The sequence below is a fragment of the Mesoplodon densirostris genome, chromosome 4, assembly GCF_025265405.1.
Source record: "Mesoplodon densirostris isolate mMesDen1 chromosome 4, mMesDen1 primary haplotype, whole genome shotgun sequence".
Taxonomy (NCBI): Eukaryota; Metazoa; Chordata; class Mammalia; order Artiodactyla; family Ziphiidae; genus Mesoplodon; species Mesoplodon densirostris.
In genome coordinates this window covers 6476198-6502571 of record NC_082664.1, presented here as the reverse complement: position 1 = coordinate 6502571, position 26374 = coordinate 6476198, and the positions used below count along the sequence as shown (strand labels likewise).

The window sequence follows — 26374 nt, the reverse complement described above, 5'->3', positions numbered from 1 at the left end:
CGCACCCCGTCTAGATTCTGCTCTGGGCCGAGTCTCCCCTCCTCCACAGCGTCTCTGATCCCGGACCAAATGGGTTCAGAAGCCGCCCACGTGCTGCTACTGAAAACACAGGTCTGTGTGTCTCCTCCCTCCCTGCAGATAATTCCCTGGGGAGCAGGTGTGTGTGCAAGAGGGTGGGGAGTTTTTACTTCGCAGCATGCAATGCCCACCCCTGCCTTCGGCGATGTGTCCGTAACTGCGAGTCCACAGCACTTTATGAGCAAAAAGCCACAAAGCCGGCGTGGAGGATGCTGGGGCAACGCAGCTAATGACGCATCGACGTGAAGAAACATGATTGCACTTAAACCCAAATTAAAATCCCTGCCATTTGCCTCTTGGTGCCCTGGAAGATGAAATCCCCAGGGTTTCACCACTGAGGTGGAGCGAAGCTGAAGTGGCCTTCTGGGGCGGCGGGGCGGGCAGGACACGGGGCGCACCACTGCTCCCCAGGAGAGGACTGCCCTGCCCCGCCAGGCCCCCTAACGGGGTCCCTCGGGACACAGGGAAACGGATCTGACACACAGAGCAGGAGCTGGAACAGGGTTGCCCGGATCCTTAAAAGGGAAGGAAACGATCCAGCACTGCAGCTGCAGCAACGGCCGCTTCCCCCCCACCCTGTCCCCCACAAAAAAGCAGCACAAGAGTTCTGGACCGGGGGGAGAGACCCAGGAGGCTGCAGAGCCACCCATCCCACTGTTAAGGGCACCCGGGGCCTCTGTCCAGGGCCATCACTGCAACGCTATCCAGCTCAGAGCGGGTCGCGGCGGGTGGTGTGAACTCGGGCCACCCCAGCCTCTCCGGGCCTCTGTGGGGCTGCAAGGAGGCCCCCGGCAACGGGAGCACCCAGTCATCGCCTACCCAGGGACTCCTGCTTGCACAGCCGGGGGCTCCCCTGAGGCCACCTGCAGATCCTCCTGGGGAACGCCGTCAAAGGACGTGCTGAACAGAAACGGGCCAAGGGCAGAACTCAGAGAAGACAAGGCCAGGCGCCCACCTCCCCGCCCCTCCACTCAGGGCTCCTCACTGCGGGGCCGCTTTCTGGGCTCACTCAGAGGCAGCTACTCACCCTGGCTTCCTGGTCCCAAAGGGCTCTCAGCCCCTCGGGTGGGCTGTAGGCTACCACAGGACATGGTCCTACTGTGTGCACCCAGGCAGGGAGGCAGTGCCTGACAGGTGAAGCAAGGCCTGCCACTGCGGAGATGGAAGGTGAGCACCGACACGGGGGTGCCCGGGCGTCCCCACCTGGCAATCTGTCCGCAGGTGACCGCTCAGGTCCCCAGACCCAGGGCCCATGGGCCGATGTGTATGCAGTGACCAGGGGCAGGACCCCATCAGTGGGAGCCATCCCTCAGCCTGCCAGCCCTCGTGGTACAGGGAGATGTCAGTGTCTCCATCATGGGGATGGAGTGACACCAAGTGACACCAGCCCCGCTTTCCGAAACCCTAACACAGGGCAGTAACGCCTACCTCCCGGGGGTGGCAAGGCTGTAGCGCTCGGAGAGGGTGGGAGCCCAGCACTGGGCGCTGGTGGGTTCTTCACACCTCCAGGCATCCCTGGAGACCTCGCCCGAGGACCTGGGCCAGCTGGAAGCCAGCACTAACTCCTGTGGCCTTGGCAAGCCCTCACCCTACCGGGCACTGCAGGTTCTCCTGCAAAGTGCAGATCTCGACCTGCCCCCTGACCTCACAACCTGGGCAGATCCGGTGAGAGGTGGGTAAGGAGGGGCCTGGGTGGAGCAGCACGAGAGGCTACCGTCTCATAACACTTTGGCTGTTATTTGTAAAGCTGGGCAGTAACGCCGGCTCAGAGAGGGCGGATCCCACGATGAATCTAAAGGCAGGACCAGGGCACCCTGGGTGGTGGTCAGCTCCCAGGAAGAGACGGGAGGGCGCTGCGGGGGGCACCCAGCGCAGACAGTGCATCACACAGCACTCCAAACGGCCCCCACCCCACACAGCACTGCAAACAAGCCCTGCCGGGCAGCTCTACCTGAAGCCAGCTTCTCGGGCGGCCGTAGGGGCGGGGCAGCTGGAAGGGAAGAGAGCAAGTGTCACCCAGCAATGCCAACCACGACCCTCACCTCTGCCCTCCCTCCCCTGGACACCCATTAGCCCAAAGCCGCCAAGACCTCGGCTGGGCTGAAGTAGGGAGGCCAAGGGCCGAGGTCGGGGTCCCCAAGGCGTCTCACAGGCACCCCGCGTTTTTAGAAACTCCAGATTGCACAAACACTGACAGCGCACCTGCCACACGCCAGGCACTGGGGCCCCTTCACAGCCCTCCCCGAGGCTCACACCGGAACACGGCTGCCCTTCTGAGAGGCACCCCGAGATCCCAGCCAGCGGGGCGAGGCCAGGTATCTGCCTGTCCTCAGGGCGAAGGTGGCCTGCAAGGTCTCTCACGAGAACATACGGGTCCCACCCACCAGATTTACCTGCTTTTTTTCCCCTTTAATTTTACGAGAACTCATTAGCAGGCTGTGAATCAAAGGGGCTGCGGCGTGGCCGGGGATCCAGTGGGTTCTTCGGATTAGTGCTCAGACGAGGCAGCGTGGCGTCCACATGTGGTTAACGCGTGGCTGATGTTTCTCACCCGCAGCTGGCACTGCCCCCTACTCCCATGCAACTTCAGGTCCTAAACCATTTTTCAAACCCAGATGTGTGTACCGCCCAGAACCATGTGGCCTGTAACTGACGGGTACCGCGCTGACCAGGTCTCAACCGCAGTGACCGTCATCCCCTCACGGGTCCCCTGGCAGGACCATTACTTGCTCCGATGAGGTGAGTGAGGGGCAGGCCATGTAACCTCCGTGGAGGCAGGTGGGGGACTCTGCAGGGTACAGGTGTCGCAAAATCCAAATCCCATCGCAACTGAGTGGATCTGAGCAACTCGCCAACTTCCAGGTCTCTGTTTGCCTGCATGTCAGTTGGGGTCCAGAAGGACACCCAGCTGCTGGATGGCCCACAGGCGAGGTCACAGTGGCTGACCCATGACCCTTATCGCCAGCCAGCCCCGGCCCTCAGTGCCTTCCGTGATTTGCCCTTTAATCCTGGGGCAGACACCGTTAGTGTCCCCATTTCACAGTTGGGAAACCTGAGGCACAGAGAGGTTAACCCACTGGCCCAATGCCACCCAGCTGGCAAGTGGCACTTTGGGGGTTGGAACCAGGCCCTCTGGCTCTGGGGTTGGCCTCTTACCATGCTGACCACCTGGCGTCTGGCTCACCTGGTGGACACTGGTTAAGCCTCGGGCATAGGGGACAGAGGTAGAATTCCTAGTCTCTCTTCCCGCCCACGTTGCTACACTGACCATCTGCTTGGATGACGGGAAGAGGGCGTTTCCTCCCTGTGGCTGCGGAAGAGCGTGCACTGGTTCTACGGTTCTGCTATGAAGCAGACGAAGCCTCCGGAGAGCACAGCACTCACGACAGAGGGGGCGGGGACCTGACAGCCAACCCCGACACCAAACGAAGGCGAAGCAGGGATGGCCCAGAGCCTGTCAACAAAGCAGCACGTCACAGAAGATGCCAGCGAGCAGAACTGCCACCACAGACATACCGTGAGGCCAGCATCTCCGCAGGGCTTGGGCAAGGGGACCAACCAACCAAAACAACCCTCCTTGGGGATGCAGGAAACAGTATTGAGGTATCAGCAATGGGCTCAGATAGTAGCAGACTGTTCCTCAGTCCCAAGGCCTGGATGGTTCAAAACTCAGACAAAAGGCAAAAAGGAGCAGTCCATCAGGGACCAAGCCCGGCTGAATGGGCGTGGTCTGCCAGACCTTGAAAAATCCCAGGCTCCCAAGACCAGGAAAAGGAGAGAAGCGTGAGCACTGCCCGGGCGCCCCCAGGTTCCAGTCAGTGCTGTAGCAGGCATCACCATCAGCCCTGTCTTATAGGGGAGGAAACCAGGCACCGGGACATAAGGTATCTTACCTAAAGCCACACAGCAGGGATTATCTGAATCCAGACTCCTCTGGGGCTCAAACCCACTTTCTTATACCGTCAGGCCAACACCACCATTGCTACAGGTTGAATTGTGTCCCAGTCAAATTCATATGCTGACCTGTTGACCCCACGCTCCCCAGAACTGTGAGACAATACATTCAATACATTTCAGTTGCTTAAGCCCCTTCTCCACGCACCCCCCTCTGCCAAAGTGCGTGGTTCTTTGTTACGGCAGCTCTAGCAAACTAATACAATCACCTGTCCCAGGAAATCCTCCTCCACCCAGGCCTCAGTTTCCCCATCCATGCTTGGTGTAAATCCTGGGGTCACTTCCAACCTGAGTGTACGGTGACCCTGGGTGGCGTGGCAGGATGGGAAGAGCGGGCACAGGGGCCAGGCGGAGGGGGGCCGGCTGGGACGGGTCACAGCCGTGGGCCTGGACCACCGCCTCCTCTCCCCCAGATGGCCGCCCACTCTTGCCCAACCTGCTTCTTGCTCTTTTGTGAAGCTGGCTTCTGGGCACATGCGGCGCCTTCATTGATCAGCCCAGCAGGGAACTGAATGGAGGGAACCACAGAGCGGAGGCCCCCGCGTCAATGACAGCCGTCTCCAGCCCAGCCCGGCTAGGCACAGAATCCACGGGAAAAATCGTATCACATACGGGGCTCCAGATGAATCATTGCAGAGGAAGCAGCTGTGTTGATGAAATTTTAAAGCCGACATGAGAAAGAAAATATGAACTGCAATACAGTAATTTAGCCTGTGAACACTCTGGCACATTTTTAATTAAAGCTGTTCTGGAATTAAACAGAGGCCGTGGAGGGAGAGGGTGGGCAGCGGGGAACGGGAATCCACAGAGGCTCTCTGCCCTCCCACCCAAACCCCAAAGCCACGTCACCCGAAGACGTTAAAAGAATAACATTGCTCTCCCCTGCTTTTCGCCAAAGACAGATTTTCCACTTTGCACAGAGCTGGAGGTTTCTGTGCAATTTGATTTCACTGAAAAGATATAGGTGCCAGAATCATAAAATCTCACAAGCTAGAGCCCATGAGACTGTGGCCAGAATCCCACCCATGGCAGCAATCTCCTTCTTCAATATTCCCAAACATGGCCATCCATACCCCCCATCCATCCATCCATCCATCCATCCATCCACACTTGATTACCTCCAAAGATGGTACACTCACTACCTTATGAAGCCACTCTCCCTGGTTAAGCAGACCTTCCTTATTCTGGGCAAGAACCATCCTCCCCTCCTGGCCTGGGAGACCAGGTGGGTGCAGCCAGGGTTTCCCAAGATGCATCCACCAAGTCCAGCTGGGCACTGAGACCCAGCAGCCCAGTTCTTGAGTACCTAACAGTCCAGCAGGGGTCGAGGCCAGGCTTCACAAGGAGGATCCCAATACCCCATCAGCAAGAGAGGGCAGCCTATGGGGCTGAGAGAGCCCAGAGCAAGTGCCAGGCCACCTGGGGGTGACTGGGGAAGGCTATTGGCAGGAGGCCAGGAGGAAGGAGGCTAAGGAAACCCCATCTTCCCTGGACCCCATCAAAATAAGACCAGTGGTCTACTTGTGGGCTGAGCCCTGCCCACGGAGTTCTCCCCACCTCCATTGTCCTCCACAGCCCTCCCATATACATGGGCCTGCTGGCCAGGACAAGTAGGCAGCACAAGAGTGTCCCCTGGGGCTAGGCCTCTGCCTGGACACCACTGTACCCCCGGGCCATGCACACAGCAGGTGATCAGTTACACATGGAGTGAGTGAGCGAGTGCCCATTTTACAGGTAAGCAAACAGAGGCCAGGGGAGAGGAAGTGGCTCAAGGGTCCTCATAAAGCTGATGCCACCTGAGCCAGCCTAGGAACCCAGAGGCAGGCAAGGTATCAACTGCTGCCAGGAAGCCCTGAGCAGGCCAGAAGCGGCCCTTCTCTCACTGTTTCTCACATCTCCTGCGTGGCTCAGAACAGCAATGCCCTCCTCCAGGGCACCCACCCACCCTCAAGGCCAAGCCCTGGTGGCAGCAGGGGGCAGGGGCAACAGGAGCCCCGCCCATGACCCTGGAGATGCCCTGCCCACACCCTGGCCCCTGGGTGCTTCTGCATACTGTAGGTTGAGGGTCAGCCCTCAGCTGAAGCAAGGGGACCCGGGCAGGTGGGTATGCAGTGCACTGGGGGGCCAAGGCCCCAGCACCACACGGCTGCCCCCCTTCTCGGGATGCTGGGCATGGCCCTGACGCCGCTCACTGAGAGACCCTGGGCAAGGCCCCCACTCGCCAGCAGAGTCTTCGTGAGAAAGAGACGAGAACAGGACCCAGGCGCCCCACCCCCATGACACACACAAGCACCCCCGGCTACTGCCAGAGCCGCTCAGCCTCACGAGGCTTCACTGGGGGAGAAAGAGACGTCTACTCAAGAAACAAGAAACTTGGAACCCTGGCACACTGGATGGTCTCTGAGTTCCCAGCATTTCTCCTGTACTAGCGCGGAGCCGGGCCAAAGCAGGTTCTTGTCCCTAAAGCCCAATCTGCCTGAAGCCAGCACGCCTGGGCCCAGGCGAGAGGCCGCGCCCCCATCTGACGGCTGTGTGTTTCCAGAGAGCAGGTCGGGGACAGAACCCCACTGCTGCTGCCTCCAGGACAAGGACAAGGTCCCCAGTCTGACCCCTGGGAGCGGGTCAGAGCAGGCTTGGCGGGGAGGGACCAGGCAGAGACACCCCCTGCCCAGGTGGTGGCCGCACCCCTGATGCTCCAGACACAGGGCCCCGTCAACCTCCACCTCTGCACTTGTGGGCACGGGGCAAGTGGACACAGCTATGGGGGGACCCCTTATGAGGCCAGGGGGTTCCCAGAGGGAGGAGGAAGAGGAAGGACTGCCACTCCGCAGCCTGAGCGTGTGCAGGTTTTGCACAAGTCCATGGTCAAGTCTGCCACGTGGAACTGGGTGCCTGTTCACGGTGGGACAACGTGGCCTAGGAGAGCAGGGGCCACAGGGGCACTCCTGTCCTTGTCCTTGGAAACAGGACCACAAGCCATGCCCTGGCTGGACCGCAGAACAGCACTGCAAATGGCATCCCAAATTTGGGCTCCAAGCTCTCAACCTGCTTCTCCCCAGAAACAGTGACACAAAGAACAGCTGGACTGGGGCAGGCTCACAAGGCTGCTGAGCCCCCTGGTTGGAGGCTTCCACTGCCAGAGCGAGGTCCTGGCCTTCCTCCTGCTGTACGGTGGCTGAAGTGAGTGACTTGCTCCCCTGCTCGCTGGATGGGAACCAGCTCCAGGGCAAAGGCCCCCAAGTCCTGAGGCTGCCCCCATCACCTCTGCCTACAGCTCCTGCAGCCCGCCCCACACACCCCCCTTAGCAACCAGGACAAGCGCACGTGGAGCGTTCAGGTCTAAGGAGCCCTAGCCCACAGCCAGGCAAGGCCCCAGCCCTCCCTGCCCTTGCCAGCCCCGAGGAGCCAGCATATCTTGTAGCCAGGCCCTTCCAGCACCTTAACAAATGACACATTTTGTTTGAAAACAAGCCTTGCAATTCAGTGCCTGGCTATGCGCCTGACACAGTGCGCTGGCCATGGGATGTCGGGGAGCAAAGACCCAAACGTGAGCCACATACTCTGCAGGGTCCTGCCGAGCCAGGGGGAACTTCCAGCAGCCCCTGCGAGGGCGAGAGGTGGGATGGCAGTCGTCGGGCTGCACTTGGGGCTGTGAGCATCCCAGCCGCCGCCCAGCGGGCAGAGAGGGTGTCTGAGCAGGGCAGTGGCGCCAAGCCCACTGGTCGCCTAGCAACGAGGCCAGGCAGCTGAGCCCTCCCTGGGGCTGGTTCCCAGAGAAACACTCTGGGCATCCTGGCCGGCCACTTATGGGCCAGCAGATGTGGCAGGGGAGAGGGATACTGAGATGAAGTCAGGGATGAGTACAAGGGAGAAAGAGGCTGGAGGGTCAGCGGAGCCAGCTGGCTCCAGACACCCCGACCGACCGGGGTGATCACAGCCTCCCATCACCACCCTGCCAACAGCAGGAAGGGCCCCTCGTCCTGGCAGCCATGTCCCCTCCACGCTCCAGCCGCACTCACCAAGGGCACAGACGCCTTCCCCCCACCTCTCATCCGGCACCACCTCCTCCCCGCACTGACCCCATCACCCATCTCTAACCCGCCGTCCCTGTGCTGGGGACAGGCCCGGGGCAGGCCGGGGACGAGGCCTGGCCTCATCTGTCTGTGGACTCAGGCCAGGCAGGAGGGAGGAGGGCAACCCCAGCCCAGAGAGGACCTGGCACGGCACGGGCAGGGAAGTTTCCATGTGGGTCTGCGCGGGGACGGGCCAGCCCGCCTCTTGGGCCTTGATGCGCCCATCCAAAGGGCAAAGCAGTCCATTTCCTCAGCACTTGTGTGTGTGTTCTGTGCCATCTCTGAGACAGACCCAAAACCAGCCCCCAGGGAGCTCTCAGACCACGGGGTGGGACAGACAGGGAAAGGCTGTGATGGAGGGAAGGCAGGTGGCCGTCCTCGGCCGGGTGTCCCAGGAGGTGACTCCGGGCAGGAGTCGGGGGCAGGTGGAAGGTTAGGGGTGGGAAGGGGGAAGGGAGCCCCAGGCGTGCTGGGGCGAGGGTCAGGCCCCGGGTGGTGGGCGGCAGCAGGGCCTGCGCTGGCCCTCGGGGTGGGGTTGGCCCACGGCCAGCCTACCTGTGCCAGGAGCTTGTCACCCTCCAGCAGCTTCACCTTGGTCTCCAGCTGCCTGATGTACGTGGACGAGGGATCTGTAACGACACAAAGGGGGCACGTCACCTGTCAGCAAACTGTATCCAACAGGAGGGCCCACCCTCCCCTGGGCCCCCTCCGGTGGGCCTCTGAGCCCAGGTTTCCCTGACCTGCGGAAAGGGGATGATGGGACCCTCACCAGCTTGTCCTGGGCTGATTCCTTCAGCTTCCACAATGCTTTAGGTCCAAAACGAGTTCTCACAAACGCTCCCCTGGTGGGACCCTCACCCAGGGGCAGCCCACCCCACGGCCCAGGGTCCAGGGAGGCCCTCCCCTGCTCAGGAGGGAAACTGAGGCCCCGAGCATGCCAAGTTAGCATCTGGGCTTCCTCCGCTCCATCCTGCCTGACGCACAGAACTTCTACAAGCGATTTGTTCGGGGGGCCGCATAGTGCAGATAACTCACCACCCCTCCTGCAGTCAGGGGCCAGTGAGATACCTCCAACCACACGCCCCCAGTTCCTGAACGCGGAGGGGGTGAAATCCACCTTCCCTCACCACGCTGACCCCGCTGCACAATCACATCAGAAGTGGGAGAGGGACTGCCCCGGTGGCGTGGCGGTTAAGAATCCGCCTGCCAGTGCAGGGGACACGGGTTCCAGCCCTGGTCCGGGAAGATCCCACATGCCGCGGAGCAACAAAGCCCGTAGGCCACAACTGCTGAGCCTGAGCTCTAGAGCCCGCGAGCCACAACTACTGAGCCCACGTGCCACAACTACTGAAGCCCGCGTGCCTAGTGCCCGTGCTCCGCAACAAGAGAAGCCTCCGCTGGCCGCAACTAGAGAAAGCCCATGAGCAGCAACAAAGACCCGATGCAGCCAAAATAGAAGCTAACTAATTAATTAATTTTTAAAAACCACCTTAAAGCATCCTGTCTCTATTTAAAAAAAAAAAAGAAGAAACGAGAGAAATTCCGCCACCCTGGCTACCCACAGCCCTGGTCCTGCCTCTCCATTGGGCTGGAAATCAGCTCAGAGGAGAAAACTAATGACTAACTCACTCCAGGCCAGGACAAGGGAGCCTGCCTGGGTGGAGGCCAAGGGTGACCTGGGGCAGAGAGGGCAAGGGGAGGGAGGCAGAACACGGGACAGGGAAGGTTAACACAGGGTCGGGTAGGCAAGGGGACCGAAGAGTCACAGCAGGTGCCCGTGCCGAGGGAAGAAAGGTAGGTCTGAGCGCCTCTGTGACAGCATGGGGTACCTCCCCCAGGAGGTCTGCTGCTACCTGCTAAGGGACGGCTATGCGCCTCTCACCTGCACGAGCGCCCGGCCAGAGGCCACCCAGCCCAGACGCCAGCCTGGACCCTGCCCACCCCTGGGCCAGTGTGCTGTTCCCACCGGCCCCGACCCCCAGCAGGACCCAGGGTCTTCCCGGATCTCACCAGCGGCCCCTCATCTCAGAAGGCACCAGACCTTAGACCAAAGCCAGCTCCCTAATGCCCCACACCACTTCCCACCCCACCGGAGGGGCTTTTAACCTTCCCAGGTGGGCAAAGGGGGCTGAGGTGCAGCCAGAGGACAAGCTGGACCGTCATGCAACCACGCCAGCAGTCAGCACGACTGCGGACGAGTCCTGGGCCCTTAGCGTCCTGGTGTATGACATGGATGCCACGCCCCTCCCCGACAGAGCCTGCCGGCAGAGGAGGAGTCCACGGGCGCCCTGTGAGGATGGGGCGGCCAGTGGCCCCCTCCCCAGGGCCCCAAGCCCCCTGCGCAGTCACTACAGTTCACACCCCATGCTGGCCCCCAGCCTTTACCCGTCCATCAGCCCAAACTGACCAGCAGTTCCTACATCATGTCCGCACCCGCCCTCACGAACAGGCCTGACAGGAAGGGGCTCAGTGTTATAGGGGTGCTGGGCCCTCTGAGCAGGGGGACGGAGATGGGGTGCAGCCTGGCCTCCCCAATCCTCTGTGTCCTCCACCTGCTGCCGGCAGGAGGGTTCCCTGGAACACCACCCGGGAAACAGCGGATAAGGTAAAGACCCTCCCAGCTCCCTCAACCTTACACGTTAAAACCACCACTGACCCCTATGTGGTCCCCCTCTGGGTGGGGTCGGTGGGGGAGGGAAGGTCCCCCCCATCCACCCCCTGTGTGACACACGGCAGCCCCTGCACCTGGCCCCTCCTTGAAGGCTCGCAGGGGCCAAAAGGCATCGTCCCCGTTTTCCAGACGAGGAGGCCACAAGGAAGAGTGTCCCTACTTGCTGGCACGTGAGCAGGGAGGCCCAGGGCCCAGACTTCCAGACCCTCTCCCCACCACCCAGGCCCACCCCCATAGGTCAGTGCTCAGGACCCCAGGCGTCCCGCCGCTCTGGGAGGGGCTCACAGCGCCGTGCCGTTGCGAGAAGCCGGCAGAGGTCCCTAATGAGACGTGGCTCTTGGTCAAGCATCTCCCCTGGGTGCACCACTACTGCCCAACCCTCGGGCACAGCCACAAGCCAGCCCCCCCGCTCACCGCAGCCCCACCAGGGGGTGTGCTGCCAGGCACAGCCCTGAAGTCAGGAGAAGGACCAGCCACCTGTGTGTGACCAACGACCTGAGTCAGGTCACTAGCTCTCACGCTGCCCTGGACGGTCACCGAGCCACCCTGAAGGCGGGCACACCGCCCGCCCATGGTCTCCTGGCCATGGGGGCGAGTTTGTGTCCCTCTGCCATTCCGATGGGCTGAGCCAGGAGCTCCCAGCCCTTCCCTTCTCTGCCAGGCTGCCTCTGGAGCCACGGCCTGGGTGGGAGTCAGCAGACGTGCCGACCAGCTTAGCGCCCGCGCCGGGCAGCAGGCGGGCCGGGCACACCGCCGCTCCACAGCCTCACGCCCACCTCCCAGGATGGCAGTCGGGAAGAAGCGGCGACAGAGCCAGCGCCGCGAGAAGGGACACAGGCGATCGCTCATCCCACAAACCACGGGCCGCGTCCGTGGCCCCAGAGCAAGGAACCGCTCCGCTCAGCCCATCTGTCTGGGTTCCCCCAAACCCCAAGAGGCTGCAGAGGATGAACTACACTTCAGACATCAAGGTTTGTTGGGTTTTTCTTTTGAATTCCAAAAGAACAATGTGAGAAACTTAAAATGTCTTTAATCACCCAGTGCTCCCAGTGGAACGTATCCTAAGGAATTAATTCCAATCATGAAGAATGCAGACAGTGTTACAGTGACCAAAACTGGACACAACTATTTGTCCAACAGCAGCAGAGAGTTTATACCCTTGTCGTCAGCAGATGACGTTTAGGAGAGTTTCTCTCAACGGTAAGAAAAACACTTAAATGCCAGGGAAAAGAACTGGACACAAAACTACTTGTAGAATTGCTGTTATGTTTAAAAATATCGATGTATTGAAACAGAAATCCAGGAACGAGGCACACAGAGATACTGAATGTGGAGGAGTTGCTCACGAGGAGACGCATGACTGTTTATTTATTCACACTGTTTCTTGTTAATTTTCAAATAATCTCCCTTTAGAATAGGGAGAAATCTTTCTTTATAAAAAAGGAGAAGGGACTAAACGATTGGACCTTCACATCGCAGAGTCCCCTGTTAAGGTCAAGGCAAACAGAAGGGTGGCCCAGAGGACGGCGTGGAAAGTGGGCCCCATCGGCCACCCTCTGCCCACTGCCCCCAGCTCTGCTCTGGGGGCCTTTTCCGAGGCCCAGCCTCAGCCCCGAGCCTGCCCGATCCTGCAGAGTTTAACAGGCTATGAGGCCGCCTCCTCAAAGACCCAGATAAGCCTCCCCGGCCACACGGGACCCCGTCCCCACTGCCCCTACCCCCATCTCCCCAAGCCAGGCTCTGCATGCTGCCAGGAGCCAGGGAGCCGGACATCTGGTCACCTGGGGGTCAGAGCAGGTGCCCTGCCGTGGGGAAGAGTGAGAGCTAGGTGGACCCTCAAGTCGGGGTTGGTGGCTGGGGGGAGAGCAGGAGGGCAGGGGACGCCAGGAAGGGCCCAGCTCCCCGGGAGGACGACCCTTCCCAGCAGCCTCGGGCAACTCACAATCCCACGGGGCGCCTCCATGCCCCGGCCTCTGAGGGAAGCGCCATTTCCTGGCGGGGGGGGGGGGGCATGGGAATGAGAGAGGTGACTATGAAAAGGACCCCGAGCCAGGCTGGCCAAGGTATCCCCTGGACATTCCCTGACCCTCCCAGGGCCCACTGGTCCAATTCTGGGGGACTCACGATCCACCTTCCATCTGGAGGGACAGGGAGAGCTCCCCGCACCATTCTCGCCCCCAGGAGCCTGAACATCAGCCCTCCCTACGCCCCTCCTCACAGGTCCTTGTTCCCAGGGGCGTGGAGGACCAGTGCAGCCCATGGGTGGGTGGGAGTCCTGGAGCCGAGGGTCTGCAAGCCCCTCCCCACTGGCACTGATTGGCTCCACCGAGGAGTCCTGTGCCAGGTGCTGGCATTGACCATCAGGGCACTCTGCCCTCCCGGAAGCTGCCAGCTCACATCTCCCCCCACCCCCAGCCTGGCCCCCTGCCTGCCTAGGCAATGTCACCCCAGCCTCACCATCGGTCCAAACTGCAAGAATTTGGGGGCCAGAGGCCACGTCCAATCACCCCGTCACCCCCTCCCCACCTAGCTCACTGCTAAAGCACGTAGTAGGCCCTTGGAGAAAACCTGAAGACCTAACAGGAATCCGTCCTACCGGCTGGGTCGAACAGGTTTCCCCAAAAGAGCTGACTCTTAATCCTATGAGCTCCCCCCAGCAGCAGCTGCAATGACAGTAAGAAGCGCTCAGCCTGTGACAGTGACCTGGCACGCCCAAGGCCCCAGAGGGTACAGCATGCCAGCGGCCAAGGGCAACTGTCCCTCAGACCTTAGCCCACGGCATTTACCCTGTTGTCTTGTGCCAACCTCACCGGGACTTTCATCTTAATTTGGGCGAGACAAGGATTCGCATACAAGCGGGTTACGTGGGAGGTGACCCCAGGAAGCCCAGGTGAGGGCGTGGAGAGGCGAGGCGGGGAATGGGAGCTGAGGAGAAGGGTGTGAACCCGCTGGGGGTCTCACCGTTACTCGCCTGCCCAAGGGCTCCCTGGTGGGAGGCTCTCCTGGCAGGAAAGCGGTATTCATGCCCCAGGAGTGCCCACCTGGAGAGGGGACAGGGCAAGCTCCCAGGCAGAGCTGCAGGCGCCCACAGGTGAAGCGGGCAGTGGGCACGGAAGCGGTAAGTGCCACGGGGATCTGGGCAGGGCGCCAACAGTATCTGCCACAGCTTGGGAAAAAGTACGACTTTCCCTCTCTGCAAAGGAGGAAGTGGATGGAGGCTGGGGGCAGGGGGCTGGGGGGTGGCACCGTGACACACAGCCACATGGGGGCCTGATCCTCCAGCTGCTGCCTCTCCCAGGGTCCCCACCAGCCCTGCCTCCCTTCTAGCCCCCTCTCCCTGAGCGGGGTCCCTATAAGGTCTCGGGGACAGGTAGGCTTTGCGGCAGGTCATCAGCAGGAGACTCAGCAACGCCACACCTTGGGCCCCTGCTCACACCCAGCAGCTCTGCCGTGAGATGGCTGGCATTTCCATGACGCAGCCCGGCTGATTCAATTCCCTTCTTCCACTTCATTAAGAGGGATCGGCTGTGGCATCCGGGCCGGTGGCTTCACCGAGGTGGAAGGGCCTCATTAAACAGAAGCACCCTCATCATTCCAGGCTTCCCTCCCTCTCTGCCCCAGAGGATGAGAGCAGCTCCTGAGAGCGTCTGCCTTCCCGTGAGTCGGTTCCTGGGCTTCTCTCCTTTCTCCCCCGCCCCAGGACTGGCCCCCAAGGGGGTAGGTGAGTGCCACACATACCTGCGGGCCGTGGAAATCAAAACCAAGTAGGGCAGGCCCACTCTGCACCATGGCGCCTCAGTCTCCACCCTTGCCTCCCACCTGCCCAGGATGTGATGGAGCTGTCACCTCTCACAGGTAACCTCAGACACTTCACCCCTATGGGGAGGTATCCCCATCCCCCCACAGGCACAGAAATGAGGATGCAGTGATACACCAATTCACACAGGCAAGGCCACCAGGAGAACCACCCCCAGGGAGCTCTGACCAGCTCTGGGCACCAGGGACAGTGCTATGGTCTGGATGTTGGTGTCCCCCAAAATCCATATGTTGAAACCTAACGCCCAATGTGATGGTGTTAGGAGGTGGGGCCTTTGGGAGGTGATTCGGTCACGAGGGTGGAGCCCTTGTGAGTGAGATTAGTGCCCTAACCAAAGAGACCCTCACAGAGCTCTCTTGCCTCCTCCGCCAAACGAAGACACAGCAGGGAGACAACCGTCTATGAACCCGGAAGTGGCCCTCTCCAGACACTCAGTCTGCCAGCACCTTGACCTTGGGCTTCCAGCCTCCAGACCAGAGAGAGAAATTCCTATTGTTTATAAGCCACCCAGTCTGTGGTATTCTGTTATAGCAGCTCGAACAGAGTAAGACAGACACAGAGCAAGGCGAGGTCATTCCAGCAAGAAGCAGCACACTTAATGAGCACCAACAGTGTGCCTTACTTACAGGCAATCGTCTTCATCGTCTCTTACTGTGAGCAGGTGACCGACCCCTGTTTACAGATGAAGAAACTGAGGCTCCGGGAAGTGAAGTGACAGCTGCAGACCAGGCAGTGACGGAGCAACCTGCTCTCCCCAGGCAGCCTTCCCTACCTCGGGCTCAGTGCAGCCCTGGGCTCAAGGCAAAGGCCACATTTTCTGCAGTACCCAGTCCTGCTGGGAGATAGGCCGGTACTCAGCCCCAGAGCGGCCGCTGCCCTCCCACCCTGCCCACAGACCAGGCTCGGCAGGTCTTGGGCTGATGTTCCTGCTGCCCTCACCTCTGATGAATGAGCATCCCCATCAAGGCCCGGGACACTGATCCAGCAGAGCCTGGGAACGGTCCTGTCTTCTTAAAGGACTTGGAGGATGTTCCAACCCCAGGCCCACCTACTCCCCAGACCCTGAACAATCCCAAAGGTCACCAAAGGACTGAATTCTTGCAGAGCAGCGGGTCCCCAAATCCAGGACTAGAAAGGCAAGTTACCTGTTTCACGACAGTCCAGGCTACCAGGGGGCTGTGAGCTCCCCATCACTAGTGAAAAGCAAGCAGAAGCTCAATACTGGACGGAAGCTCCTGGAACATTGAAGTTCCCCCACGTAGCTGGGAGGAGGGAAGCTGTTCACCGACCCCAGCGCCAATGTACTCACTCTACTACCCTCTAGATCCCCCAGGGACCCTGCCAGGTGGGCGGCAGAAAGCCTATCATACAGAGGACAAAAAGAACGCTCAGCGAGTGAATGGGTCCACCCAACGTCACAGAGCCAGGCACCGGCAGGACCAGCAATCACGCGTGCTTGTGTAAGGGCATATGGTCCCCTACTGCGAGGGTCTCTCAGCCTAATGCAGGAGCTGCAGGAATAACCACGTTTGTGGAAGGGGAAAGGGTGGAGTGAAGAGGCTCAGCCCAGGGATGAGGGGGGCCGAGAGCAAGGATGCGCCGATGGGGAGAAATCAGGGACTCCTTCCTGAAGGAGGCGGCATCTGAGCTGAGCACTTAAGAGCAAGCAGGACTCTGACAGGCAGACAAGGCAGGATGGGGATGGGGAGGATGGAAGGCGAGTCCCAGCTGAGGGCGCATCTGCCTCCTGGCATACATCGCGGCCCCAGGAGGTGGGGGCTGAATGTGAGACAGATATTATTTATGGATGAAGGTGAAAAGGCTGAGGAGGTATATCAGAGGAACATCAGGTTCCTGCGAGGATACCTCTTGGGAGTGGCAGCACTGAGCGGGGAGGGTGCCCCTGCCCCTCCCTCTTCCAGGCGGGCCTGCCCACCTGAGCTGCCCACCAGCAGGTCTGCACTGTGGGCAGGCCAAGGCAGCCGGCTGCAAACTCTGAGATGACTACCAGAGCCTCGGGCGTGAATAAGAGTTCCCCAGTCCACACAGGACATGGAGAAGGGATGCTTCTTTCCCATTCGCACACACAAATGTTACTGAGCACCTATTATGTGCCAGCAGACGCCACGCAAAACCCCAGCCCTCCCAGCACGCCCCCGTAATCCTCACACCGAGCTATCCCTGTTTACTGCAGAGGAGCCTGAGACTCAGGGAGGTTAAGGAGCAAGTCCAAAGTCACACAGTGAAAACACTGCAGGGCTGGGATTTGAACCCAGGTTTGTCCAGAGCCAAGGTTCCTTCCACCCTGCCTCAAAGCTTCCCCAGCAGCCCTGGGGGTCCCATACAATCACCCTGGGCCTCTCAGAACATCATCACCATGGTGGCTGGTGCTGCTCATTCCAAGCCTTGACTCTGCCAGGGAGACACAGCAATTTTCGTCCATTCTCCAGACAAGGAAACCAAGGTTCGGGAGGGGCCCAGTAACCGGTCCAGTCACAGAGTCATAAAAGCAGGGCTGAAAGTCAAGACGTGTGCATGCGTGCGTGCGTGTGTGTCTGCGTGTGTCTCCATCCCCTAACCCGGTGCTCCTCCAGGCCACCCACCGAGGCAGAGGAGGGCAGGGCTTGGGAAGACTCATGGCTCCCCTCCCCTCCCCTCCCTGAGCAAAACTTCTCTTCGTGGGGCAGTTCTGGAGACTCTCAGCCTCTAAGACTGGGCCCAGGCTCCAGGGAGCTCCACCCTGGACGGTGTTCTCCTGGCCCTCTCACCCCTGGGACCCCCACCCCAGGGCATCTGCAAGCCCCAAGACTCTGGGCCTCACGGGGTCACGAGTGTCCGAAAGGCTGGCCCCCAGCCCCTCCCAAGCTCCCCGCTCCATGCCCTGATCCGTGGGATCCTGGAAACCTCAAATCCCACATCCCCAACTCAAGTGGACAGCCGTGACCCCACCCTCTCCATCCTGAGCCGGCAGAGGCAAGCAAACTAATGGGCACGGAGAGAAACGAACAACTGCATTGATGAGAACTGGCATCTGCCCACGCTGGCCGCTCGGCCTCTCGTGACCAGGCGCACGGCTGTCTCCTGGCTGCCACCTGCCCCTCCGTGTGCCACACACACAGACCAGGACCCCACGGATCGGGGCTCTGTCCACCCGGGGCCGCCCGGCATTTAATTCAACCTGCGCTGAAATCTCGAGGGAGCGGCCAAGCAGGAGGCCGAGTCCAACCCGGCTCATTTAGAATACACCCGGGTTTGGGGCTTCCCTGGTGGCGCAGTGGTTGAGAGTCCGCCTGCCAATAAAGGGGACACGGGTTCGTGCCCCGGTCCAGGAAGATCCCACATGCCGCGGAGAGGCTGGGCCCGTGAGCCATGGCCGCTGAGCCTGCGCGTCCGGAGCTTGTGCTCCACAACGGGGGAGGCCACAGTAGTGAGAAGCCCGTGTACCACAAAAAAACACACAAAAAAATAGAATACACCCCGGTTTGGATCCGCCTGAATCCACTGGTGCCCTCAAGCTGAAAACTCAAACTTAGTTATCCATCTACCACTTGGGAAGCCCGACCATCCCAAATTGAAACTGTGTCATTATTTCAAAACCAGGGGAAAACAGGAAAAAAAAGAATTCCTTTCCTGTGCCTTCAGTTTTCAGGCCCAGAAGTTAACCTATGTGCTTAGGTGACAGTTCAGGTGTCAGCACTGTTCATGTCCCCTCCCCCCACAACCTGATTTCACTCTGAATGATTGGGAATTATTGATAGAGGCTGAACAGACCACCTAGAGGCCCCAGCACGGCCACCTAGCCACACAGAAGGCGAGTCGCACCTGGCCTGGGTCTCCCTGGGGACATTTTAACATTTGATCTCTTCTCCCCTGGAACCAACTAAACTGGACTCCAGCGAAGGGGCCTGGATGTCCATGTACATTTTAAACGTCCTCCAGGTGATTCTAACGTGCACACAGGGCTGGGGACCCCTGATCTATGCCGAGCAGTGACTGTTCAAATTGTCCCCCTCTCGGGCTCCTTTCCCGAGGGACCCCACGCCTCCTGGCCCTGACTACTCACTGGGGCTCAACCCCTGCAAACACAGCTGTGCCACAGGGGCTCCGAGGAGGCCAGGACATGCGGGACGGATGTCTGAAGGTGGTGAGGAAAGGGGGTAGGCGGGTAAACACTGACGGAGCCCCTGAATGTATGTGCCAAGCCCCTTGGTAGCCAGAAGTGCAGACCTTGCTGGTTTCAGGGGGAAAGGGAGTTTGCTTTCATTGTTAGATATCATGCAGGTCTCTACCAAGCATGAAAAGCTGGTGGGCCCAGAATGGGGCCAACTGTCCAGCAGAGGAGGCAGGAGGGGGGGGCAGGACAGCAGGGCACACTCCAGCCGCCTGCAGAGGCGTGAGGTGCGGGGAGCTGTGGCAGGTGGAGCAGGCCCAGCACACAGAAACTCTGGCTGCATCATCGGACACAGGGGAGCGGCTGGAAGTCCAGCCGGAGATCTGACACCTCAGCAGAAACCCCGCCCTGTGAGTGAGCAGCAGAGCTGGGGCTCAAAGCATAGGAAGCAAGAGAAAGAGGGGGCTCCAAGCAGTTAGCTCTGGTGGCAGCACCATGTCTGGACGGTGCTTTGCTGATTCAGTAAAAGCAAGAATAAGTCATCACAAGAAAGGTGGAGGGATCCCTGGGGTGGTGAGGGCCCCCAGAAGCTCTGCACGCCTGGCACGCATGCCCTGCAGCATTCTGTGCCGGTGGGGGAAGGCCGAAGTGTTTCATGAAAGGGACTGCGGCGGGTGCGGAGAGTGAAAATTCAATCCCAACCTCACACCACACACAGAAAGCAGTTCCAAGAAGGATAGAGAGTTCTATGTGGAAAAATAACTCTAAAACCTTGGGCTTGTTTGATACAAAGGGGGTGACAACTTATGCTACAGGCAAGAAGCCAGTCACAAAACACCACATATTGTATGACTCCATTTATATGAAATGTCCAGAGTAGGCAAATTCACAGAGGCAGAAAATAGATTAGTGGCTGCCAAGGGCTGAGAGGGAGGAAGCACAGGGAGTAACTGCGGATGAGTACAGACTCTCTTTCTGGGGTGATAAAAATGACCTGGAATTAGACAGTGATGGTTGGGTAACTCTGTGAACATAGTAAAAAGCACTGACTTGTATACTTTCATATATGTATTAACTGTGTGAATTTTGTCTCAGTACAGCTGTTGTTAAAAAAGAACAACTCCAGGACTTCCCTGGCAGTCCAGTGGTTAAGACTTCGCCTTCCAATGCAGGGGGTGCAGGTTCGATCCCTGGTCGGGGAGCTAAGATCCCACATGCCTCGTGGCCAATAAACCAAAACATAAAACAGAAGCAATATTGGAACAAATTCAATAAAAAGAGCAACTCCAAAAAGGGAAGGAGGGAGGGAGGAAAAACAAGAAAAAGAAGAAAAACAAAAAAAAAATTAAAAAATAAAAAGAGCAATTCCAGCTTTCAAGTAAGAAAGGATTTCTTCATCAAGAAGCAAAAAGAACAAACCATAAAGGGAAGGCCTGTCATACTCAACTGTGTGAACATTAATAACCCTGCCCAACAGCAGACCACAGATCTGTGAGCGCAGTCAGAAGACCAGCCTCCTGCAAACCAGGACAATGAGACAATTTCAGCCATTTGACCGACAGAAAGTGAACAGTGGTCACTCATGTCACGGCAAGAGCGTAAGACCCAGGAACCAGGACACGGGGCGCCCTGGCACCGCAGACCAGACGGCCGCCCGGCATGGCTTCCCGCCACTGAAGATGCACCTGCCTTCAAGGACCCCCGGCGGTCCAGGCGTGCAGAAACAGGTACAAGGATGTGTCCCAGCGCCGGCTAAAGTAGCGAAAAAAATGGAGACCACCTCAAAGTCCTCCCTGGGAGACCAGATGAATTGTGGTTTAACCAAACAATGACATACTATGCAGAACTAGAAACGAATGAATTGGAATGACAGGTACCATCAACAAGGATACATCTCAAAAGCACGATGTGGGGAGGGGCGGGGAGGCAGAACTGAGGGACACATATAAATGTGACATCATTTATAAAGTCCCAAAACCTGCAAAGCATCATCGTACCTTGCTTATGGACGTACAACCTGTAAGAGAAATAACATCTGTGCAGGAGAATGGTTAAATACCGAATTCCTGGCGAGGCTCTCTCGGGAGGTGGGGGTGGGGAGGTGACCCACGAGATGCCTCAACTCTACCTGCAACACTTTATCTCTCAGAAGGATCTGATGCTAAAATGCTTTATTGTTGGCAATCGGATAAAGGTGAGCAGTGGAATAAACAGCCTCATTATTCTCCAAGCTTGTTTCTTTTTATATATTTCTTAACAATAAGAGTAATAATAACATTTTTTAAGTAAAAGGAAGAAAGTTGGGGCAGCGCAACAGACGCTCCAGAAAAGATACTGGAAGCTTTGGATGTTGGAACACCCACTCCCTTGGTCCCAATTCCCGGGCTGCCTTTGGAAAACCTCACAACATCCCTGGCAACGAGCCTCGTCTGGTGCCGCCCCCCACCCCTTGGGAGCAGTCAAATGGCAGCAGGTCAAGAGCCTATGGGGAGGAAGGGCCACAGGGCTGGGAGGCTGACAGCAGTGGGAAACCACCCTCCCGCAGACAGTTAGGGCACAAGAGCGGGTTCCCTCTCTGCCCCAACTGCTCTGTGACCTTGAACAAGCCCTTTCCCTTCCCCAGGCCCAGAGAGAGGCGGGCAGGAGGCCCAGGTGACCCAGAGGGTCAGAGGGCAGGACAGAGATGCGACTCAGAGCCCCTACAAGGCAGCATCCCTGCAAATAGGCAGGGCAGCAAGGACCTGGCCGTCAAATGACACAGACTCGGCACGAGGATGGCAAACGGCCCTTCCCACGTCACAGAAACCCCACAGCAGGTGACTGCTGACCAAAAGATCATGGACAAGACTGGGCTCCGGGGTGCATCCCCCAAGGTCCTGGGGAGGGCGCGTCCTTCCAGCCGGTGAAGGACCACCTCCTTCTGTGGCCAGGGCGTGTCGCAAGAGGAGAAAACTGGTGAAAGGCTGCAGCTCCGGCAGCACCCTCGGGCCTCAGTCTCCCCAAATGACATCACAATAAAGATATCAGCCTGTGCTTATGAACTGCACTTGGCAGACAACCATCCACCCAAAGATGCCCACGCTCAACCCCTGGAATCTATGAATATGTGACCTCACGTGGCCAAAGAGACTTCGCAGATGCGATTAAGGTTATGGCGGTCGAGAGGGGGGATTAGCCTCGATGATCCAGGTGGACCCAATTTAACCTCATGACTGTGTAAAAACGGAGAGCTTTTCCTGGCTGTGGTCAGAAGGAGAGGTGACTGAGGAATGGTCAGAGAAACGTCCTGTTGCTGGCTCTGAAGACAGGAACGGGGCCACGAGCCAAGGAATGCGGGTGGCGACTAGAAGCTGGAAAAGGCAGGAGGAGGATTCCCCCTCAGGTCTCCAGAAAGAGCGCAGCCCTGCTGACACCTTGATTTTAGCACTTCTGACCTCCAGAGCTCTAAGATAATACATTTGTGTTGTTCAAGCCACCAAGGTTGTAATTTGTGACAGTAGCCATAGGAATCTAACAGAGGAACTAAAAGCTGTGGCTGTGCGACTGCAGGTGACTTGCCGAGCCACTCTGAACCTCGGTTTCATTTAAAAATGAGATTTAAAACACCAATTTTGGGGCTTCCCTGGTGGCGCAGTGGTTGAGAGTCCGCCTGCCGATGCAGGGGACACGGGTTCGTGCCCCGGTCTGGGAAGATCCCACATGCCGCGGAGAGGCTGGGCCCGTGAGCCATGGCCGCTGAGCCTGCACGTCCGGAGCCTGTGCTCCGCAACAGGAGAGGCCACAACAGTGAGAGGCCCGTGTACCAAAAAAAAAAAAAAAAGAAAAAGAAAAAAAAACCCACCAATTTTGGAAGGCTGCTGTGAGGACTAAGAAAGGTAGCAGCTCTAAAAGCCCCTGGCATCGTGCCTGGCACTTCCTTAGTAGATGCTCAATAAAAACCAGCCCCAACCTCTCCACTGCCCACACTCCAGTGGCATGACTTTGATGGGAAAGAACGGCGAGCTGAGGCTTCCACGCTGCCAGCTGAGGGCACACCAGCACCAGGTCTCCATGGAGACGGCAGAATCAGGCCACACTCACCTCCACTGCAGGACTGCCCACCTAGGGCCTGGCCCACCCGAGCCCCCTGCATTTGCCTCCCTTTCAAATCTAGCAAAGGCTGGTGCATCACCACAAACTCTTAAAAGTGGGGTGTGAATCCAATTTAGGAATGTCACACTCGGAGGTTATCTGAAGCAAAGGTGGTATTGTTTGTTCATAAGGCGAATGCCCTCTTCTCTATTTTAAGTTGAGATTTTTGTAGAGCATGGAGTACATGAACCGCTGAGCTGGCTGTGATAGGGGAACAAACTGAGGCTGGTTCCATACACTGCAGGGAAGACCTCCCCACCATAAACAGAGTCCTGGGGCGGGTGAGGGTCCTGTGTGCCTGGACCACTGGGGCTGAACAGACCCTAGTGACTGACAGCCAGCGCCCAGCCCTGTGTTCATGGATGCACAGCAGGCAGCCTAGAGGGAGGGAGGGAGTGAGCGAGCAGGTGAGTCCAGGTTCAGCCTCCCGCCTCCCAGCAAACTGCCCCCACCCCAGCTCAAAGCCCCCTAGGAAACAGGTCTCAGAGAGACAGTCCGAGCCAAATCCAGGCAGAAAGGTGGGTCCAGAAAAGAGGAAAGAAATGTGGCAAGAGGAGAAATGGCCCAAGCCGGCACTAACCGGGCCCCAGGCCCATGTGGCAAAGAGAAGCCCAGGCTGAGGGAGACCAGGGAGGACGTCCGTGGTCACAGGTCGCCTGGAGGTCTGATGCGAATGCTGCAAAGATGGGGCAAACCCCAAAGCTGGGGGTCCAGGTGTGAGACGCAGGGAGAGGAAGGACAAAGCTCTCCCAGGCCAGAGGAGCCTGCGCCCAGATGGCTCCCATGCCGGGAGAACGGAGGGGTCTCCTCCAGGATCCAGGGCGGATGGACAGGACCCGGGCTGCTGCCTGGGGGTGCCGTGAGCTTGCTGTGTGACCCAACCGCTCTGAGAAAGCTCACAGACCTGCGTGTCCACCCCAGGTCATCATGGGGGCCTTCTCGAGGCTGGCTCCAGGGAGGTATGGCCCAGCAAAGCTGGCAGTGAGGAGACGGGCACCGCCCCAATCCCTGCCACGCAGCAGAGAGGGCCTGGGCATGGGGTCAGCAGGTCCGGGCCGGCTGCATTTGCTGGACAGGGGCACCCCCGCCCAAGCCTCAGTGTGCCCTGGGAACCAAGAAGACAGAGCAGGTTCCCGAGCCTCCCAAAGGAAGGGCCTGCTCCCTGCACACCACCCTTCCAGGGAAGGGCCACGGCGTTGCAGGTGTTGGTGCCGACAGGGGGCTCTGGGTGTTTGGGGTTCACGCATCCCCCCAGGTGCACTCCGGTCCTGCCATCGCTTATCGGCTCAGCTCTCTGAATGGCCCTGCGGCCCGGGCTGCCTTTCACCCAGTAAACTGAGTTGAAATTGCCCTTTGGACCCACAGCTTTCCGCACGAGGGAGAGGGTGCACAAGCTTCCAGGACTCAAAGGTCACCTGCTCACCTTGGGCAGGGCTTGGAAAACCCTCCACTTCCCACCGTGACCTCAGTCGGTGGCTCACGACGGGACAGGCAGGCCCGGAGCTCAACACCCTACTCGCCGCGCACCTGGTCACCCCAGGCCACTCAGGACGTACCGGGGGTGTGGTCCTCCACGGGAGGGGGACCTGCCCTGTGACCTCACGTTAGCGACTCAACGTCTCTGAGCCCCTGCATCCTCATCATGGGAGGAATGATGCTCCTGCTCACTGGGCTGCGGGGGTGGAGACAATCTTCTCACAGATCCTTCCAGAGCCTCCACAAGCACAAGTTCAGAGTTCCCATCCCCGTGTGGCGCTCGAGCAGGGGACTTCCCTAGGGCCTCGGCCTCGCCACCTGCAGAGGCAGGCCTGCTTCTCAGGGTGGCCCGCTGGGCTGCTCTGTGACTGCGCGCAGAGCCCCTGCAGACAGACCCTCCTCCCACCACCCCTGACGGCTGGAGTCATCCTGCTCCACTCACTGCACAGATCTGCCCCCCCGCCGGCTTTCCCGCCTAAACGCCCCCTCCCCCCACGCCCTCACCCTCAGCCGAAGGTGACTGTGACTGTCCCCACACAGCAGCTCCTCCACGGCGCCTCTGGCCAAGCCTCGGCTGCCGGGGAGACCCCCAGTCCCTGCCGGAGCTGGCAGGTAAGGCACTCCCCCGGGATGCGCTGGGTCCTGGGCTGCAGGGTGCTTCTTACTGGAGTGTGCCCGCCCCTCACGCCCCTTTGCACGTTCTTGCAGGGCTGTGTCACACACCAAGACAGCACCCGGAGAAGGCTGGCAAGCCTCACGTTCCTGTACGCTACACAGAGCAGGAGACATCAGCCCCCTCCTGGGGGGGTGGGGGTCAAACACCCAGCCCGGGCATCAAACACCCAGCCCGGGCTCTGAGAGGGGACGGTGAGGCTCGGCATTGTAAAGGGCAGGTGGGCAGCAGCAGTGGGGGGAGTAGGTGCTATGCACCAGGAGGCGGGCCCTGCCATCACTTGCTGTGTGACCCTGGGCAGGTCCCCTCCCTTCTCTGGGCCCCAGAACACCTCTCTGCACAATGAGGGAGTTGGAAGCCTCCAAGGGCCCTTCTGGCCTGGTGAGCACAGGTGGGCACAGGTGGACGTGGTGGGCACAGTGGGTACGGGCCATCACTGCAGCACTACGCCAGCCCACGCAGCTGTGTTTCTTTAAGAAAGATATGAACGCTAACAGACCCAAAGGTCAGGAGAGCTGGTGCCAGGATGAGGTCAGTGTTTGGTTACTAACGAGAATAAACAGACCTCAGTCCCGCAGCGGAAGGGCCCTGCTGGAGAAGCGCCATGGGGAAGTGAGGTGGGAGGGGCCAAGGACCCTCCCTCTGCGTCATCACACCCACAGACGACAGGTGACAGCTGGCCACCAGGAGCTGCCCCACAGCCAACTCCCAGTCTCAGCAGGGGGACAGCACAAGGCCTGGAAGGGGACCCCAAAGGGAGCAAAAGGGCCTTCAAGGTCAGCCCAACCTCTCTTGCTAACATCAGGGTAACGAGGGACCCCGAGGTACTCACCAACTTGCCTGAGGTCACAGGCCATCCTGGCCCCCAGGCCCTACAGTGGACACATGTCAAATCCCAACTCTCTTCTCCTCCCCGGCATCTAGCCAGCTGTTTGTCCCGGGCAAGTTGACAATGACGATGACACTGAGAGCCAGGGATTACAATCATGTTGGATAAAAGAAGAATCCACACTGATACAAAACACGTCCACACACACAGCCCGATGAGGGAGAAGGGGAAGGGCCCTCACAGCAGAAGTCCAGCTGCTGGGTGCAGACGGACAGAGAAGTTAGCAAGTCACCATTACCACCGCCAGAGCGGTGCCAGTGGACGCAAGCCTTGTGAGCGCCCGGTGAGGATCAGACACCTGTGTGACCTCAAAGTGCCTCCCACAGGTTACTTATTCATTACAAAGTTGTATGTACTAACCTCACAGTGAGGAGACCTCCTGACCCAACGGATGGAAGTTTGCTCCCAAGACGGGCCGCACCAGGTACCTCCTGGCAGGACAGGCCGACAGTACAGCATCCCCTCGGGGCCGTTCCTGCCCCAAACACACAGCCTGCATCC

The 26374-nt window shown here is 59.1% G+C and overlaps 1 protein-coding gene across 1 annotated transcript in view; it reads right to left on the bottom strand.

Moving 5' to 3' along the window:
* The window catches only part of CCDC85C (coiled-coil domain containing 85C), an 81602-nt gene that overhangs the window by 12164 nt on the left and 43064 nt on the right, over positions 1-26374 (bottom strand). Inside the window, exon 2 of the mRNA XM_060097889.1 lies at positions 8661-8734. Coding sequence (XP_059953872.1) covers positions 8661-8734 — 74 coding nt within the window. The remainder of the gene's footprint in view (positions 1-8660; positions 8735-26374) is intronic.